The sequence below is a fragment of the Papaver somniferum genome, chromosome 7 (assembly GCF_003573695.1).
Source record: "Papaver somniferum cultivar HN1 chromosome 7, ASM357369v1, whole genome shotgun sequence".
Taxonomy (NCBI): Eukaryota; Viridiplantae; Streptophyta; class Magnoliopsida; order Ranunculales; family Papaveraceae; genus Papaver; species Papaver somniferum.
The window spans coordinates 258,856,702-258,877,733 of record NC_039364.1 but is presented as its reverse complement, the minus strand read 5'-3'; the positions used below and the strand labels follow the sequence as shown (position 1 = coordinate 258,877,733).

At 35.9% G+C, this 21,032-nt stretch overlaps 1 protein-coding gene, 1 non-coding gene and 1 pseudogene across 2 annotated transcripts; 2 read left to right on the top strand and 1 right to left on the bottom strand.

The window, feature by feature from the left end:
* The window catches only part of LOC113300219, a 53,863-nt pseudogene that overhangs the window by 5,822 nt on the left and 27,009 nt on the right, over positions 1–21,032 (bottom strand).
* LOC113300220 (60S ribosomal protein L3-2-like) lies at positions 15,961–17,785 on the top strand. Its single transcript, XM_026549424.1, has 5 exons — positions 15,961–16,045; positions 16,258–16,368; positions 16,471–16,775; positions 16,995–17,404; positions 17,505–17,785. The coding sequence occupies exons 1-5, from the start codon at positions 15,961–15,963 to the stop codon at positions 17,761–17,763; spliced, it is 1,170 nt and encodes a 389-aa protein (XP_026405209.1). The 3' UTR covers positions 17,764–17,785.
* On the top strand, positions 19,171–19,371 carry LOC113300865. Its single transcript, XR_003335973.1, has one exon. It is a non-coding gene; the product is annotated as a U2 spliceosomal RNA (small nuclear RNA).

Sequence of the window (21,032 nt, the reverse complement as noted above, 5' to 3'; positions counted from 1 at the left end):
AGCGTTGAATCAAGATAGATAAATATAACAATATCCACTTCATAGTACAATGTGAACATTCAAGAAGCATTCATATAACATATATGTATGTATTATATAAAACTTTTTATCCCACATGTATTTAAATTAAAAATAGGAAAAACTCTCCCTTTAATTAAGTTTGATTGGCGAGTTCAAATATACACAATTTATATTTAACGGTCTGACGAGTAATGTAAAAGTTTTACGTACTGACTTTATATTTTGATTTAGGCCATGATATAACTTCATAAAATTTGTGCGTCAACATCTACTTTCTTACATTCAAAAACAAATAAACAATGTAGATATAAGGGATAAAAATCACTCTAAAACCGATGTTAGTAAGGTTATTAATCAACGGGCCGAAATATGTATATAACACGTGTTCTTACTAGTTTAAAAAAAATAAATGAATACAATATTAATTTAATTAAAAGATAATGGTTTCTTAAAATTGGTCAGTTATCATTACAATTAAAAGAAAAACATGTGTTTTTGTCATTATAATTGGTTTGTTTTATGCATATTTTTTTAGAGACCATATTAATTACATATCGATCTTAATGATATGTCATATTTTTTAAGGGACCAAATTAATTACATATCGACCATGTTGTGCAACAAGCCAATATATCAATCTTAATGATATGTCATATCACTCTTTAACTTTGCATTTGCAGTAACTTTGTCTCATTATTAAAATATAAATTTCAACTTATTTCTCCTATTATTAAAATATAAATTTCAACATCTTTCTCCTATAAATTTCAACCTATTTCTCATATATCTAATGATATGTCATATCACTCTAGAGCAAGTGAGCAATTATCAAAGAGCTAGCCCGGGACAAAAATAATGATAGTATCAATCAGATGAGAAATAAGCAATCCCAGAACCAAAGTTGGGTGATAAAAATCCAATCTTTTATGTTTTCTTCATCAAGAAAAAAGTTTTTTTTTTTAAATTTCTCGGCACTGGTTTCCATCAAAGTCTTTTAGATTTGGAATTCATATATTCATAATCAAATCAGCATCAATCAGATGATAAATAAGCAAACCCAGAATCAAAGTTGTGTGATAAGAACCCAATCTTTTTATATCCTTGATCAAGGAAAAAGACTTCTTTTTTATTTCTCTGCTCTGGTTTTCATTAAAGTCCTTTTTGATTTATCTAGAGAACAAACACTGCTACTCCTTCTTTTTCCTGAGTCTTTGTTTATTTTCTCTTTGGATCTACATGATGGTCTTTTTTCTCTTTGAAAGAAGAGTTTTTGTTATTTTTATCATTATGGTTTGGTCAGTTCTTCTAATGATTCAATCATGTTTGATGTTTTTTCGTTCAATTGTTTTTTTTGTGTTTTTTTCTTTTTTTTAATCATCTGTTAATGTAATTTAAATTTTATTCTGATCCAAGGGCTAGGATTAACTTTTGATTCAATGGTTACGATCTTCTCTCTAGTGCGAAGATTATGTTTGATTATTCTCACGGTAATTAAATTATATTTAATCAGACAACAAACACAACAAAATCCTTGAGCATTCAAGACTGCAGTAGCAACAAAACTACTGCAAGCCTGAGAACAACAAAAGAAATTAGGCATTTAACTAAAAGATTACTGATGAGCATTCTCAAAAAATATCTACTTACTCTTGCAAACAGTTCCTATCTATGTGGTTACAACTCTCAGGGGATTCCCTACGGAAAACTCTTAACCCACAAACTATGAAAAACACATGAATCACCCTTATTGTTTGCCGTAAAATTGCTTACAAGATGCGGACTTGGCTTCCCCACGGTACTATTCCCCACTAGAATAATTACATCAGAGATATTAAAAGACCTTGCATTGACTAAAAGATGACACCCCCCCTCCCCGTGGGTAGTATTTTGCGTTTCAAACTCGGATTTCCTTCAAAATCAGTTTGCTTGTAAGATATCTCGTCACATGGATACTTACAGATATGGCATAGTTTGTTTTCTACTTCTTTAGCCCCTCTGAACATGTGGAAGAGCTTCCAAGTGACGAAGTTCGCTAACAATTTTATGATACGACTAATCATATCACAAATCTTCTTCGATCTTCTCGGGTTCTTATCTACTTGCCTTGTTCTTGCACATCCTCTTTTAACTTCGAGAATTGCTTGTTTGCAGTCAGTTCACATTTCAATGCGCCGACACTTGCCACTTGTCAAGGCATGGCGCGACCCAAAAATAAGACCTTGCACTTCATGATAAAAGGAGATACGGGTTTAGAAGCACCCGATACAACGATTATCACTTCAGGAACTTTGTTTTTAAGACGTCGGACAACACATCTATATCCGTCGTGTCCTTCTTTAACAACCTAATTTTTCAAATTCAATAATAGACAACATATAAGATTAAACACAGAAAGTGAATAAAAATACAAACACATCACCCCTGGAAAAGAAAAACTTTCTGCAGGAATCCTAGACTGACAATTGGATCACTCCCTTCTTATCTCACATAAGTTCAAAACTAAATAACCAAAACTCAGAAGCAGGCCACACAAGGTTTAGTTCAAGAGACTGACACCTTACAAATGTCGTCGTATCAAAGAAAACTCATGTCTGAAATTTAATACCCATAATTTAATTATACTTAATCATCCAACAAAGACAAACAAAACCCTTATCTTTCAAGACTGAAGTATAATGAAACTACTACAAGCCTGAGAACATAATTTTTTTGAAAAAAAAGAATTGTTTATGAGAGCGACATGGAGAGGAATTATGGGTACATAACAAATTACCTTTCAGTCATACAAGTGGTGGCACGGGTTTACAGTTTATATTGGTTGTCATTCCAGTACCATTATATTTCCAGAGATTATTATCATATCCTTCAAAACTCCCAAAAGACAGAATCTTCGGCGGTGCAATTCTGGGGCATAATATATGGTTTGTTAAGCGCTACTACCTTAGTATAATTGGTGACAAATGTTTTGCATCATGTATATCTCTAGTCACGGGTTATTTAGGGCGATTTTTTTATTACTACCCACATGCTTATGCTAAGTTTAAATATCAACAACTTTTGAGTTTCAGTTGAGATTGGTGCTAACTACAGTGATGAAGAAGAATTTGAAGATGGGGTTTATCGGCGATTTCAAGGCAGGTGGTTTAGGCTGGCTTCGCAGGTATGCTCATTTACTTTTACGAGATTAATCTCTATGGATTACCACATTTTTTATAAATTTTGTACCGATTCTGGAAGAATTTTGTTGTGTTCTTACTAGTTTAAAAAAAATGAATACGATATTAATTTAATTAAAAGATAATGGCTTCTTAAAATTGGTTAGTTATCATTACAATTAAAAGAAAAACATATGTTCTTGTCATTATAACTGGTTTGTTTTATGTATATTTTTTAAGAGACCATATTAATTACACATCGATCTTAATGATATGTCATATTTTTTAAGGGACCATATTAATTACATATCGACCATGTTGTGCAACAAGCCAACATATCGATCTTAATGATATGTCATATCACTCTTTAACTTTGCATTTGCCGTTACTTTGTCCCATTATTAAAATATAAATTTCAACCTATTTCTCTTATTATTAAAATATAAATTTCAACTTATTTATCATATAAATTTCAACCTATTTATCCTATATCTTAATGATATGTCATATCACACTAGAGCAAGTGAGCAATTATCAAAGAGCTAGCCCGGGACAAAAATAATGATAGTATCAATCAGATGAGAAATAAGCAATCCCAGAACCAAAGTTGGGTGATAAAAATCCAATCTTTTATGTTTTCTTCATCAAGAAAAAAGTTTTTTTTTTTAAATTTCTCGGCACTGGTTTCCATCAAAGTCTTTTAGATTTGGAATTCATATATTCATAATCAAATCAGCATCAATCAGATGATAAATAAGCAAACCCAGAATCAAAGTTGTGTGATAAGAACCCAATCTTTTTATATCCTTGATCAAGGAAAAAGACTTCTTTTTTATTTCTCTGCTCTGGTTTTCATTAAAGTCCTTTTTGATTTATCTAGAGAACAAACACTGCTACTCCTTCTTTTTCCTGAGTCTTTGTTTATTTTCTCTTTGGATCTACATGATGGTCTTTTTTTTCTCTTCGAAAGAAGAGCTTTTGTTATTTTTATCATTCTAGTTTGGTCAGTTCTTCTAATGATTCAATCATGTTTGATGTTTTTTTCATTCAGTTGTTTTTTATTTCTTCTTTTTAATCATCTGTTAATATAATGTAAATTTTATTCTGATCCAAAGCTAGGATTAACTTTTGATTCAATGGCTACGATCTTCTCTCTAATGCGAAGATTCTATTTGATTATTCTCACGGTAAAATTGACATCGTTTAATTACCTGGACCGGACATGTCACTGGATTTATGCTCGTATCCAATGAAACCGTAATCTCTCACTTTCATTTCTTAAACCTTCTATAAATACCATACTGTACCTGAAAAAGCGGGGGTACAACAACCTCACCCAATATTTCGATTAACCATATGTATGGACTAACTCCAATATACTTTCAAGAGAATCAACTAGACTTAATCTTAATAAAGTATATCAAAGAGTTCTAATATCTCTATTTCACAATGTAATCAGCAAATCGAACAGATAAAAATCCGTGAGCCTGATTATTATGTGAAATAACTTGAACGGTACCAAAGACCAATGTTCAAGTGTCAATCAATGTAACAACCAAAGGTTGAATACCTATAGTTAGGTAACAGGATGAGATATGATCTCACCATGAGTGTTTAGAGATATAAGGATATCATTAGTCAGTCTGTTTTTTGTATTCCTTTTCTCTCTTTGACTGTTTTTAACTCCATAGAAGTTTCTTACAGTCCTTTGAGAGAATCCATTAAATGAAACCTTTTGATGACTAAGTCTAGGACCTCTAGAAATTGGTTATAGAGGATTAACTGAGATAGGTCTACACCTTCTAGACTTAGATCTACCAGTTTTATTCTCATAGACACTGGGAAGCTGTGTTTTTGTGGTGTAGTTTGCACCATGAGTAAGAACACGACTTCGATAAAGATTTTGAAAAGAATGATCTTTAAAAATCTTTTTATGAGAATTCTGGTTTTCTGTGGGAGTGAAATCCATTGTTGATACTGCCAGATGATTAACTCGGTTGACGGTAAATGGAAGAAGATTTTGAAGATTGGAGATCGGAGATCTGTTTCTTCCTAGCAAAACAATGTTTAGCACTATGATTCCTTTTCCCACAGAAGGAACAATTTCGTGGAAGAGAATTGTTGAATAATATATGATTCAAACCCATGTCCCATATGGAAGTTTGCCATTTATATTTGCAGGGACTTCCTTCGGTGAGTTTTTCTTCATGTCAGGTAACTTAGCACATGACACAGAAGAATTTCTCATTATAGTGTTTTCCTTAGTTAAGGATACAGACTGTTTTTGGGCTAGGTGAAGAGATGCAGCAATATTCTTTATTTCAACACGAAGGTTGTTCAAGTCAGAGAAGTGTGTCACAATTAAACGTTTTTCTCTAATTGTTCCCTCTTTAACAATATTCTCAAGGATGCTAAATTTTTTTTGTTGTAGCATATTTTCTCGAGTGAGTTTTTTAATATTGTTAGTGAAGGATTCAATGATTTTATAGAGTTCACGTTCTCGAATAAGAGACTTCTCAAATTCATCCAAGAGTTGAGAAGGATTGTGAAAATCAATCGTCTCAGTTGGATTTTCTTTGGTTCTGGTGTTATTCCTTTCTATTTCAGACATCCTGTCAATCGTCTCGTTTCTTTCTCTGGATTCGGAAGAATCAACTAAGGAATTATTCTTTGAGGTAAAATCAAGATACTTGACATAGTCAAAAGTATGGGAAGACATAGACTATGCGTAGATATGAGATACTACTTTGTCCACAGAATCAGATTGCTACAAACACAGACTGATAAGGTATTCAAATGTGTTTGCCTGCTCTCATACCAATTGAAAAAGCGGGGGTACAACAACCTCATCCAATATTTCGATTAGCAATCTGTATGGACTAACTCCAATATACTTTCAAGAGAATCAACTAGACTCAATCTTAATAAATTATATCAAAGAGTTTTAATATCTCTATTTCACAATGTAATCATAAAATCAAACAGATAGAAATCCGTGAGCCTGATTATTGTGTGAAATAACTTAAACGGTACCAAAGACCGATGTTCAAGTGTCAATCAATGTAAATCAACAACCAAAGGTTGGATATTCTAATTGATTGATCTTAACGCAAAACCTGTGATATTTCAATCATATAACAAAATACAATGCGGAATAAATATAACAAAGACACCAGAAGTTTTGTTAACGAGGAAACCGCAGATGCAGAAAAACCCCGGGACCTAGTTCAGATTGAACACCACACTGTATTAAGCCGCTATAAACACTAGCCTACTACAAACTAACTTCGGTCTGGACTGTAGTTGCACTCTAATCAATCTCACACTGATTCAAGGTACAGTTGCGTTCCTTACGTCTCTGATCCCAGCAGGATACTACACACTTGATTCCCTTAGCTGATCTCACCCACAACTAAGAGTTGCTACGACCCAAAGTCGAAGACTTCAATAAACAAATCTGTATCACACAGAAAAGTCTACGGAGATAGATAAATCTGTCTCCCACAGACAAACCTATGAGTTTTGTTCCGTCTTTTGATAAATCAAGTTGAACATGAACTAATTGATTACCCGGACTTATATTCCCCAAGTACAACCTAGTATTATCAATCACCTCACAATAATATAAATCGTATGGTAGCGAAACTAGATATTGTGAAATCACAAACGATGAGACGAAGATATTTGTGATTTCTTTTTATCTTGCCCTATCGGAGATATAATCTCAAATCAATTATTCAATTGAACTCGTACAATAGAAAATGGCAAGATCAGATCGCTCAACTACAAGAAAGTAGTTTCGTATGGCTTCACAATCCCAATGAAGTCTTTCAGTCGTTAACCTACAGGGTCTCGAGAAGAAACCTAAGGTTAAAAGAGAATTGACTCTAGCAAAACCAACTAGTATCACACAGGAGGTGTGGGTATTACAAAAGAAACCTAAGGTTGCTAGAGTTCCCCTTATATAGTTTTCAAATCAGGGTTTGCAATCTAAGTTACCTTGGTAACAAAGCATTCAATAATCACCGTTAGATGAAAAACCTGATTCAACCAAGCTAATATCTTTCAACCGTTAGATCGAAGCTGAGCTTGTCACACACAAATGAAATGTATTCATTTAGGTTTGAGTAACCGTACCTAAATATGTACACTTAGTTGTTTCACAAATAGTTAACTAATGGTTAGCCATATGAGCACTTTCATATTAACCGTATTCATCTTTCTCATAACTAGTTCAAATGACTCATAAGAACTAGTTCAAAAGTTGTTCAATTTTTTAGGTCTTTATTCATAGACACAATTGAAACAAAATCGTTTTGATTCACTTGAATCAATTCATGAACAATATAGCCACGGTTTGAAAAGATTGCATAATTTATTGTTTCAAGTTCATGAACTACCAATTTGAGAAATAACCAGCTTGGGTACGCGTACGGCTATGCGTACCTTAGCTACCGGATTTGAGTTTACAAACTCAGCGGAAATTTTCGGTTCAAAAACTTCCATGGGTACGCGTACGGGTATGCGTAGCTAAGCTGACTGGTTTATTAATTTGCAAACTTACAAACTCAGCAGAAATTTTCGGTATGAAAACCTCTGCAGGTACGCGTACTCAACTTGTCTCCTTCACAAATACCACATGCACACATATGCACGCACTTGGTTTCCGGCACATCGATTTATACACTAATGTGCGAACACACTATATATGCTTATATCCATAGTTGGTAATCTCAACTCTACATTTCAATCATTGAAACATTCTTCTATAATGTTATAACAATCGTTATTCACGACTATCGTCATCAAAGCTATTTTCAAGATTGAAACGTCATCATGTTTTTCATCACGGGTAAAGATGAAAATGGTTAAAGCAAAAGATCACCAACACATATTTCGAGAAAAAGATACGCGAGTAAACTCGGCTCGAAATATCAAATTTATATGTATGAAAACTATCATACTTATACGACTTTGTCTCAAGAGTAGGAGATTGAATACACTTTTGAGTGGCAGATAAGTTCAAGTCTCCACATACCTTTTTGTCGGATGAAGTTCCACTTATTCCTCGAGTAGTTCTTCGTCTTCGTAAGATGATCGCCATGGAGTCTGGAGCTCAACTGCACTTAACTATCCTAGACCGAGACTTAGTCATAAGTAAACTAGATATCAAGGCATATAGTTTTGATCACTAATATTGACAAACATGCTTGAGATAGCAACGCATGCGAGTTCGACCGAGCAGTGCTCTAACAGTACCGAAACCCTAATCCCATACTCCACTGAATTTCTAATTCTCAACAGATAGAAGAAAATAATGGAGGGTAGAGTAGGAAGAGGCAGAGGTGGGAGAGGAAGAGGAGGCGGAAGAGAAGGTGGAAGAGTAAGAAGAGTAAGAGGTAGAGCAAGGAGAAGAGGTGGGAGAGGCGGAGGAAGAGTAGGTGATGTTGCATATCCAGGAGGCCTTATACTAGATTTGGTGATGACGAGTCAGTTGCAGTTTTAGAAGGTAATCAGGAAAACATTGATATGAATGTACCAAGAAGTAAGTGGTGGACTTCTATAATACAAAGGCATAATCATCGGTTTTTGGAAAGGAGAACTACTGATGATCTTAGGGTAAAATACCTCTGAACTCAATTTGATTTCTTTATTTCGTTTATTTTGATTTACTCTTTTATTTTGAGATGATAAGATTCAACACTGTTTTCTTTCGAGATGATAAGATTTTTGTTGACGAATCTATATTTTTCTATGAGTTTGTTGAAATAATTTGTGCTCGGATCTAGAATCTGAGCATATGAGTTCACTGTTGTCTTTCCATTTTTTATTATTTTAGGGTCATGAATGAGTTGATATGACTGAGTTGATTGTTGTGATTCTCTATGGGTATAGAGATATTTATTGATGATTTTTAGTATATTTGAGTCCTATTTTTATTGTTGATTGTGTGAAACCCTCACACTACACTTACAAAAATTGTGATTCTCACCGCTGGATTATGTTTATGTTATTTCTAGATCTGTTTAATAGATGCATGCAATGTTGTGTCACTTTAATGAGAAGTGTTCACATTTTGTTGTATTTCTGTTGGTGGTGGTTGACTGCTTTTAAATACTAGATATATGATCATTTCAGCAGGGCTATATAAATGTGAGGATTGATTTTCCTTATGTATTGCAGGTTCGGTTTAATAACATGCATCATGCTGTGAATCTTGCTGCATTGAACCCTTCCCCTTTTGCTGGAATCGTGGAATATAATATCGAGTTTGATGACAGTGATTTCGAGGATCTTGGACCAAATGCCGCAATCGGTGAGTCTTTTGAAGTATAGTACCTTGAGATCATTGTAGCTTAAGTTTGATATTCTTGTGGATGTCATAACTTATCATGGGACCTTGCTACAGCCGCGACAACAGGGGATGGTCCAGATTTGGGACATGAGCACATTGCTGCTACTGCAAACAGGTTTTCTGATCATGTAGAGAATGATGTTGAAGCTAACGGTATTTTTAGTACTTTTGTAATTATGAACTTAATTTCGATATTTAAGTGAAGTTTGATTTTGTAACTTAAACAAATGGTATTTTTATTGTAACTTAAGTTTGATATCGTTGTGGATTGCTTAACTTACCATGCCATGATCCAGGTGAAGGAGTAAGTTCAACACATGTTGTAACCGAGAGGGGTCTTATTGCCACGATTGTTGAGTCTATTCAAGTGTGGTACCTCCTCATTATGTGATCCTATTAATATAAAAATTGTAATTAATATCGGTTTGTAACAGAGTTGTAAGGTTTTATAATCAAGGAACGTAGTGAAATAGAAGAAAGTATTTAGCTTGATGCTTCCCTAGGTAATTAATATTTGATTACGCCTAAAATGTAATTTTTAGATTATTATTTCATTAATTGTAGGTTTGATTGAGTTTGATGCTTCCTTTTGCTTTCAACCTGCAGGGTGTGGAGACATTCCTGACCCTATCAGTGACAACGTTGCACATGGGGGCGACAAAGAGCTTGAGAAGGTGATGTGGATGTTGATGACGAGCCTCCAGGTGAGGAATATTTTTCTTAAGCCTAAACAAACATTCAAATAGATTAGTAATATTCATGACATGTCTGTAGAGTTTAATAGTTCCTGACATGACCTACACCCTGGGTGCTAAATAACATGGTTGTTCTATCGTACAGTGGGTGCAATCATACATAACAATCATGTATATAATGTTAGGTGATAAACGCATTTATGTGTCTATTTTGTTCTCAATTATGTATATTGTTAGTGTTCGATTTTGTATTTATTTGATTATTTTATGTTTTTGTAGGTGTTTTTGAAAAAATAGGTTTTTTGCGGCAAAATTAGCGCGAAAAGTGGACACCATGAGGAATTTATAGAGGCACCCAGAAGATGTGTTTAAGACACTCAATACGATTTACTATTAGGACCCCATTTTGGATAAGGGGCACCTCAATTGATAAAGGGCACCCCATGACACCCCAAGTGATAACGGGACCTTCACATTGGATAAGGACACTCCATCCCTTTCCTTTTAAAAAAAACGAGTTTTGGCGGAAAAAGTTATTCCTTCACCTGTGAACTTCTTGTGGATTGGATTTTGGACGTGATTTTGATATATTCAACCACTTAATTTGATTGGGCTAGACTTGTATGGGATGTACAGAGTGAGCATGGGTATTTGACTCAACGATATTGGGCTCGATCATCGATATGAAGTTAAACAGGGAAGGAGATTACTCTCTCGGCTTTCTGGATTTTATTTGGAGGAGTTTTGATCAGACTTTCTTTACTATTTGGATATGTATTGATCTGCTGCGATTATACAGGCAAGATAGCGTGCTTAAATTCGAAAGAAAGAAAGATTTTTTCTTATCACGACAAACATGGAAGGAGAGTTGCTCGGGATGCTGTTGACTATATATTTGGGAAGTACGTGGGAATGAGGAGAAGATAAATCTTACATGATTCGTATCTACCATTTTTGGAAAGAGTTGGAGCAATCTTGACGCATAAACAAATAAAAAAGGGAAAATAATTTCGGAATTTGGGAGAAAAGAAAATAGAGATATGGTCGAGTTGTGGTGTATAAAAAGGATTGTTGGGAGTCATAAAAGGGATATCGGGAGTTTGGGGGAAGAATCGGAGGTTGTAGAGAGAGAAGAAGAAGCGCATAAATCATCTTTGTTGTTGATGAAGAAGAAGGAGATGAAGAACATTGGCGAACACAAACAGTCAGATTTTACTACACCAGAAAACTATCGTTCTGCTACAGTCTTATTAAATCGTAACAGTGACTTCTGTAACGCTTATAAACATTGCAGAGTCACTAATTTGTTTATTTTTGATTCTTTTCTTCTTCTCAAGCGCTTTTGAGCTACGTACCAACCTTTGAAGAGTGTTTTGACCCTAATGAGCTAAACCCCAACACTGGGACAATGGAGGAAGCCTTATTTCACAATCGTTTGGTAACTATATATAGTCGATTCTCTATGACTTGTTGCATTGATTTAATTGATTTAATTGATTTATGATTTTTATTATTTATTTGTGATTTCATTTGATGGTGAATGCTTAGACTTAGAGCTTTTGGTGCACCATGCTTGCGATTTACAATTAATGTTTTATAAAATCTACCTTGGCAAAAGATAAGAGTCTACAAAAGAGCTATAATTGTTTTGAGTTATTATCTGAACCAATTGAGTGTGATTAATAGTGGAATCCCGAGTCCCAGTTCTCTCAATAATGTGATAATTCTTTGTATATATTTCTTTATTTTCAGTGATTTCTATTTTAAGTCTTAAATCGAACCTCAACGATTATGAGAATCGAACACTTTATTTATCATTATCACAACCACATCAATTTTTGGCGCCGTCGACGCGTACTTGTATTTAGGGATCTTCCAAAGCACATGACCAACAGTTGTCAAGTTTTCGAACCTCCATCCCTTGATAATAAGTTCTATAAGATTGGGCATAACCCAGTCCAAGTTCGAATAAGGTAGAAAATATAGCCATATGCTAGAAGAAACCGAGCAACTTAGAAGTAAATTCGTAGCAGATTCATCCGTTTTGCAGCAAAGGAGACAACTATTGACTCTTAAAATACGTTTTTTTATGTAAAAAATAATCCTATCTTATGCGGCCAAGCCATGGACCATATAAACATTTATGGTTACTATTTCATGATCCTTGTTAAACCAAGAATGAGCCGACTTCGCACCGAATTTTCCAAATTTGTTCACGAACCACTGTTTATTAAGGCTGCACAAGACCCGGTCTATATTACCTGTACCGGTCAGAAACCGAAAAAATCGGTCTGGAACCGATCCGGAACCGGAGTAACCGGTACAGGGAACGAGAATATAACAGGAGATCCGGTGTAGACCGGGACAGGTACCGGTTCTTACCTTATTTCCGGCCACAGCAAACCCATTGTACCCAAAATATTCTGACCATAGATTATTAGATAATCATTAATCTTAACCGTCCATTTAATATATATAATCCTAAATAACCTAAGCTCCTTTCACTCTTTCTCTTCTCCGTTTTTTTTTCTTCTTCACTTGTTCTGTCTCCACCACAGAGAGCCACCACCACTCACCATTATAGCCTTCACCGCCAGAATCACCACCATCGTATTTTTCTTTTTCTCTTGTTCTTTACACTTGGGTACAACAACTATAGATGTTAATTAATTTAAGGTTCATGTTTAATTGATTTTGGATAAATTAGGGTTTGTGGTTGTTTAGTTGGGGGTTTAATCAATTAATTACAGAGAAGTTTCAGAAGATGGAGAAGATAAGGTGGTACAATTGGCTAGGATGGAATGATGCTGCTTCACGAGTTATTGATAAATCGATTTATCTTCTTCATGTTCTTCAATTTTGTGTTATTTTTTTTGGAATTTCATGAATAATTGAGGGAACAGTTTGGAGGTTTGTTCAAATTTGGTGTTACTTTAAGTTAATTGACATGGGTTTAAGCATTGGGTGATGCCTGGGTTTTGTATATTCTTAACGAGATTTGATTTATTTCGAGTTTTAGGGCTTGTAGTCTTATGGTTCATTCTTTTCCCTGTCCTTGATTCCAAGCTTTTTTATCTCTTTGAGTTGATTAGACTAGTCTCATACGTTTTGTTATCTTTTGATTTTGTTGAATACACATAGAAATGTGGATTTCGTGATTCAATAAATGATCAAACTCATCTTTTGATCAATGATTAGTACACTGTCTATAACCGATTTAGAGTCTGGGACATCTTTTAAGTACCAATAGATTTTGGATGAAGATGATTCTGTAACTGCAGCGGGTAAAAACCCGGTACTGGAGTGGAACCGTCCAGTCTTACCGGTACAAGTCCAAGTCCAGATACAGGTACATGTATCGGTCCTCAAATTGAGGAACCGGTTAACACCAGGTATAGGTACCGGTTCCATCAGAAACCCGGACTGTACCGGCTCATGTGCAGCTCTGGAATTTATCCCAACGAGCCCATTGAATTTCTAGAATTGCTAACTAGGGTCCAGATCAACCCAATACATCCCAGCGGGTTGGATCATCGTACATAGGTACCCAGTAATACCCGAATCTATCTATTCTATCCGGATGAAAAGCGACAAAACTAGGGTTTCGTAGGAAGAGTTCATCTGAACCGTTCGATTTACATTTATAAGCTATCCTGAAAAAACCCTACACCCTAGTTAGTAAGTTCGCGAATGATTCACGAATCATTCGCTAATTTTTCCGTATCACGAATTTTACTGTCTTATTCGCGTACGTTTGCAACTCCGAACCCAAGTCGCGTTTTATGTGGCATTCCCGGATTATTCGCGAATCGTTCACGAATTTTACGTATCCCGAATGATACGTCCGCTTAATTCGCCATAAATTCTTTAGCTTTTACTTTTCAAAGACCCCACTTTTTGGGCTTTACTGCCTCCCGAGCATACACGACCGAATATTAGACGTGTTATAATTTTTATGAAACAAAAACAACTGAAGAGATCTGAAGGTGAAGGTGAAGGTGAGAGAGATCTCAAACACACTAACCAAGCATCTAAACCACCATACGACGTCCTCTTGGATAACTAATGTTGTATATATTATTAATATCATCATATTAAGTTTATTTTTTCTTTAAATAACTCACACATATGCATAAAAATTGGTCTATGACCTTATAAATACAAATTATTTGTTATATATAGATACCGAATTTTCAGAGCCGAACTCAGATTTATAAATCGAATTATACACGTACATATGCCATTCCGAATTACTAACGAATCACGTCCCGTTGACCGAATTTTGGACCGAATCTGGATTTTAGAAAACCGTATAATACTCGTACGTTTGCCGTTCCGTATGTTTGCCGAATCCCGGATTGCTAACTAGGCCCTACACATCACAATTCTTTGGCTTAGAGGGAGAAGGCTGCCATTGTTTTTCTTGGTTCCAGCAGATTAGAACTCACGAGGTAATATCAATCTATTGATTAGCTCTATCTTTTTGATCTGATTGCTTCTGTATTTTTATTGTGTTTTTAAAGTAATCTGTGTAAAAGCTGTTTTTGAAAGCATTTAGATGTAATCTCTTTATCTGGTAATGACTGAAATGTACTCCTGAAAACAATTTTAATCAAGGCTTGAATCTCAGAAAGGGCTAGTTTTCGCATAATCATACTGTGGTTTTGGAGAAAGATAAACAAACTAGCCTGAGAATTGGTACTCTTTTTGTGCCATAGGCCTTTGGTACAGGACCATTTTTAGTTACTTATTGGATTTGGATGTTGTTTTCTGTTCGATTAAAAAAATTCAGTTGATTTTAAATATTTTTTATTTTTCTACATATAAAGGGCTTTGAGAAGAATTTTTAATTTGTAGATTTATTCACTGCTAAGAATGTTGTCAAATCTGATATGGAATGTGAACATTAAGTTGCAGTAGCAATAGGTGTCAAAAAGAATAATGTGATTTCTGATTGTTAGAATGCGGGGGTACTGGATTTGATTATCTGCCCTTGTTGCTTGCTTTTGGAATCAATGTGTTTCTGGTGGAACTGGTTATGTGTTTTCTTCCTTCTGTCTTTGATCTGACTATGATCCAAATGTTTACATTACATGTAAATGATCTTAATACTCAGTTAAGTTCTGAATGATGTGTTTTGTCAAATTAATCACATGTTAGTTTGTAACTTAAATTGAAGCTGGTTAGTGAAGAATGTTTTGATCTTAATCACTCAGTTTGGTTGTGAAGAATGACTTTTGTAACCTTAAATTGAAGCTGGTTAGTGAAGTATGTTAACTGAACTACATTTGATTTGAACTGTTTATCAATTCTTTCTGGACAATGTAAAACCATGTTGTAGTAGTTTGGATCAAAAAGAATAATGCGATTTGTGATTGGTGATATATGAGGCGTTATGTTGGTTTCATCTGCCTTTGCATTATGTTCTGAAACTACTTGTATGTCAACTGAACTATATTTGAACTATATTTGATTTGAACTGTTTAAATTCTTGCTGGAAAATGTTTGGATCAAAAAGAGCAATGCGATTTATGATTGATGACATATGAGGCATAATATTGGTTTCGTCTGCCTTCGCATTATGTTTTGCAACTACTTGTGTGTTCTAATATTTTTTCTATTCTTTATTGTTTGCAATTTGCTATGATGATGATGTTTCTTATTTCTTGGTTAAGTACATTTGCATATAGTTTAAGAAACAAGATCCTTGTGTTAAAATAAACATGCTCTGCAGATGTCTCACCGAAAGTTTGAGCACCCAAGACATGGTTCGTTGGGATTTCTTCCTAGGAAAAGGGCTGCACGCCATAGAGGAAAAGGTTTTTGTTTTCCCTAATCCTTATTTTGTTCAATGCGTTCTTGAAATTGAATAGAGTAGCTTGTCAACCTTGCAATTCACACTTGATAATTTACTGTTGCCATGAGAGTTTTAATAAGAGCTTTAAGAAACAATGTAGTTGCAACCTTATGCTTAGCTGTGTTCATTACTTGCATTGTTGCTATTCCTCACAGTTTGATGATGTTTGTGCAGTGAAGTCCTTCCCCAAGGATGATCCATCAAAGCCATGTAGATTGACTGCATTTCTGGGATACAAGGCTGGGATGACTCATATTGTTCGAGAGGTTGAAAAACCTGGATCAAGTGAGTCTTTTTTTTTCTTCATTTTGTAATAATAATAACAACCTAGTGTTCTATATTTAAGTTGAAGTCGGTTGTATTTACGTAGTTGTTTTACTGTTACAGAACTGCATAAGAAGGAGACATGTGAAGCAGTGACAATCATAGAAACACCACCTATGGTTGTAGTTGGAGTAGTTGGATATATTAAAACACCCCGTGGCTTGGGTTCACTTGGGACTGTTTGGTCTCAGCATCTTAACGAGGAAGTGAAGAGGCGATTTTACAAGAATTTTGCCAAGTTCAAGAAGAAGGCGTTTGTCAAGTACTCCAAGAAATATGAAACCGAGGAAGGGAAGAAGGATATCCAGTCTCAATTGGAAAAACTGAAGAAGTACTGTACTGTGATTCGTGTCTTGGCTCATACCCAGGTATTTTATTTTGTCTAAAGCTGTACATTCCAGTCATTTGTTTATCAACAATTGCACCCATGACCAATTCGGGAAGACTGACTGGAGAAAATGGCTTGGGTTTCGAATCTGCACATCATATGCATTTTTTTTTTAAATATTGATAACCATTTTATCGGAATTCAATTGGCTTGTTGACTTTGTTAGATTTTTACTGAGCCTGGATTTGTCTGTCTGTAGATTCGAAAGATGAAAGGGTTGAAGCAAAAGAAAGCCCATCTGATGGAGATCCAAGTAAATGGTGGAGATATTGCTCAAAAGGTTGACTTTGCTTACGGCTTTTTTGAGAAACAAGTTCCCGTCGATGCCATATTTCAGAAGGACGAGATGATTGATATAATTGGTGTGACAAAGGGTAAGGGTTATGAAGGTGTGGTTACTCGATGGGGTGTTACTCGTCTTCCTCGTAAGACTCACAGAGGTTTGCGTAAGGTTGCTTGTATTGGTGCTTGGCATCCTGCTAGGGTTTCCTACACAGTTGCTAGGGCTGGTCAAAACGGATACCACCACCGGACTGAGATGAACAAAAAGATTTACAGGCTTGGGAAGGTTGGCCAGGAGTCTCACACAGCACTCACTGAGTTTGATAGGTGAAGTGACATCTCTTTGATCTAGTTTCTGTTTTCTAGTTCAGTTTATTTTTGGTGGTTACTTTGTTGCTGACCTTCCTATATTTTTCTCGCTAATCAGGACTGAAAAGGATATTACTCCCATGGGTGGTTTCCCTCATTATGGTATTGTGAATGAAGACTATTTGCTGATTAAAGGTTGCTGTGTCGGGCCAAAGAAGCGTGTTGTCACACTAAGACAATCACTTCTAAAGCAGACATCCAGGCTTGCAATGGAAGAGATTAAGCTCAAGTTCATTGACACCTCCTCTAAGTTCGGCCATGGTCGTTTCCAGACTACAGACGAAAAGAACAAGTACTTTGGACGTGCCAAGGCGTAGGTGTTATAATTCATGGGGAATTTTACTCTCGTTTTTCTCTGGAGTTTAGTTTTGGATTAGCTGAACATTAAATTGCTTAGTTTTGAATATACCATGGAGTATGAGCCTATTTATATATTTTGATTTCTTTTCTGAATAAGAGGACTAATATTAAAAAAGAAGTGACAGATCTCTGTCCAAGATAAAAATTGTGCACTTTTTCTGCCCCAATCTGTCCAAAAGCTAGTTCCTTTGCCATTGTTAACCATTTACCAGGGGGGATTTTCTCGAAAAATCTCCTTTTCACAAGCTTGTACATCAAAGCTCATTGTGGTGCGTTATCTAGTTACCAGGCGGAAAAAAAAGTAAGCTATTCATATGTTGTGATGATGCTTGCCTCCAATCTGTTTGCTAGAACTGAAAATGAACCCCAACACAATAATGATGTTTGACGGTACCGTATAAGGCGTTTGTAAACTGCATCAAGTTCTTCTTAATAACTGCAACAAGTTCTCAAGCTAGGACAACTCAATTCCTGACTATCCCATGGAGAATCCACAACACAGTCCTGAGGATGAAGGATCCGACCCTCTCTTTAGAAGACACCATCTTCAAATATATTCAGCCAGGAGCTAATCAGGATGCTCACAATCTCGCCAGGTTTGCGCTAACAAACTAACCGCCATCTTCAAATATATTCAGCCAGGAGCTAATCGATCCCTTTGCATCAGTTGCTAATGTATTATGCCGTATTGTTAACACCAGGTCCCCTGATATCGTCTCCTGTAAATTTAAATCACTTAGTTAGTTACTTTGAAAATCCTGGGAGTGAGACCATTTCTGGAGCAGGTCCAGCTTTGAACTTGCATTGTTGTGTGTAAACCATAGATACCATCCAGATGTTGGGCTTCTGGGTGTGCAGGATTGAATGACAACATTTTTTGCAAACATCGGAATTTGGGTGGTCGGTAAGAATCATTCTCAGCTAATTCTGTTGATTCAAACTGCCAACACCTGCTATCCTGGTCATGAGATTGAGGATGATCTCATGGTTTTCTCCTTATTGCTCTTATTTCCATTTTTCACCTTTACAGGTTTTCATCTGCTCATTTTCGCAACAAAATTATGACAAACTTCAATGGCCATTCCAAAGATGTATTCCGACTGGCAATCAAAGAAATATCCCATACATCTACTGGAACTGAAAGCTTGAACACTCTCGGTAAATCTGTTTGTTGAATAAAATGCTGCAGTTGACATATGTATAAGGTTAAAAGCCTCCGAGCATATCAAACCAATTCTAGTATGGACTCATCTCAGTCCTAAAGGCGGGCAGGCTGAAATATGATTTAGTCCCACACAGGCTAGTTAAAAGAGAAGGATTGAAGAAAGAAACTATAAAAGGTGAAGCCGAAAACTAGAAAAAGCATACCTTTCTCGGCCTTTTGGCTAAGATCAAGTGTAGTATCTGTTCTTATCAGTTTAATATCTGATATGTGAGCCATCGGCTCACATGATATTAAATTAATTTTTCTCACGGGGGAGTTCCCACCACAGCAGCTTGCTGCTGCTGGGGTTCTCACGCATCGCCTCTGCGTTGCACTACTGCAAAGGCCTGGCGCACCCCCACCAAATCTAAAAGAAAAGTGTTTTCAGCTTGCTGGGATTCTCAGGAGGCAGGGTTAGTATTTATCACTGATCATTTTGATGGTCGTGACTGACTTTCCACCGCAATAATGACTTTGTTTTGACATAGAAAACACTGCCCTCTATGCAACAAAACTATAGATGACTGAGCAATATGGGCTGAATTTAGTAGACTCAAGTTCCCCCCTAACAATGTGCTCTTCCTCCAACACATCCTCATCATCGAGTGTTTTCAGAACTAATGGTATCACTATCTCCTTCACAACCTCGGGGCCAGACTTTTCACAGAAATAACCAATAGCTCGCAGGAGAAGAATCTGCGATCCTTCGTTATCATGAGTTGCAGCAGCAAGGTACTTCTTCTTCTTCGTCACTTCCTTGGAAAACCCTTTGTGTACAACACCTCCAAAAAGTGCGTCAATAAGGGGCGTTCATGACATCCTGCGGGGAATCAGAACCGCAATGGGTACTTGTAGGTAAATCCCTTTCCAGTGAATCAAGAAGCTGAATAAGCTCATTGCAAGCGTATTTGATACATGTGATGTATCATTTTTAGAAATGTGATTTGTATTTAAAGCACATAGTAGTTGTTAGTCTTCCGGCTAATTTCCCCTTGATATATCAGTGCCGTGTCTGTAGCAGTGTAACATTGACCTTGAACTACACAGTACAATCGATTTGTTAATTTAATGGAATGAGTTTAGTAGACTTAAGTTTTTCCACCAAATGCACCTTGGTCCTAGTGGTGGTGCAGCATTGAAATCGTGTTATTGTAGAACCCAAAAGAAGGTATCAAATTATTAAGCTGCAGATCAGACATGTTGGGGATGTAGCTCAGATGCTAGAGCGCTCGCTTAGCATGCGAGAGGTATGGGAATCGATGCCCCACTTCTCCATCTTTATTTTTATTTTCTTCTTTCATTTCCCACTTCTCCGTTTTTCATTTTTTTTTCTCTGCTCAGACTTTAGCTAAAACAATTCATAGTTACATGAATATGAGAAAGGCAACAGAGAACAAAAACAATTTTATGCATACAGGTTATCTGTTACATAATTAATGGTTTCCTAATTACGATTTTCTTTTGGTTATTAACATTAACCAAATTTCTAAATGCGGACAACCTGGCAGAAAATGAGTAGCAATTGATTCTGTACTCGAGTAGAAACGGAAGTTCAATGAACAAAACACAATCTAACACCATGTTTGTTTGTGTTTACATCTGATTTGATCTGAGTCAATCCTGGCGTATTAGACGTCAGATCGTTTATTTTTCAGTTTGAGTCAGATCTGACTCAGACGTGTGATTTTTGTCAGATCCAGACGACTCGGCCGGTAAACAACCATAGTGTAAGACTGCCTTTGACCATCACAAAATTCTAGATTGACAACATTATCATCAAAAGCTAGTAAACTACATGAAGGTACTCTTGTTTTACCGTCAGAATTTACGAAGGAATTTCGGTGCTGGACTGGGCCAAATCATGGATCGCTAGCCTGGTTAAATTGTAAGACGTCGGATTCTTGAAACACATCAATTTTTTGCCAACTGGATGTGGGACTTTTGGAACATCAGCAAATATGAATTCATGCAGCAAGTGTTATAGGGATCATAACAAGGAAGAAGAGCAAAAAAGATCTTTTA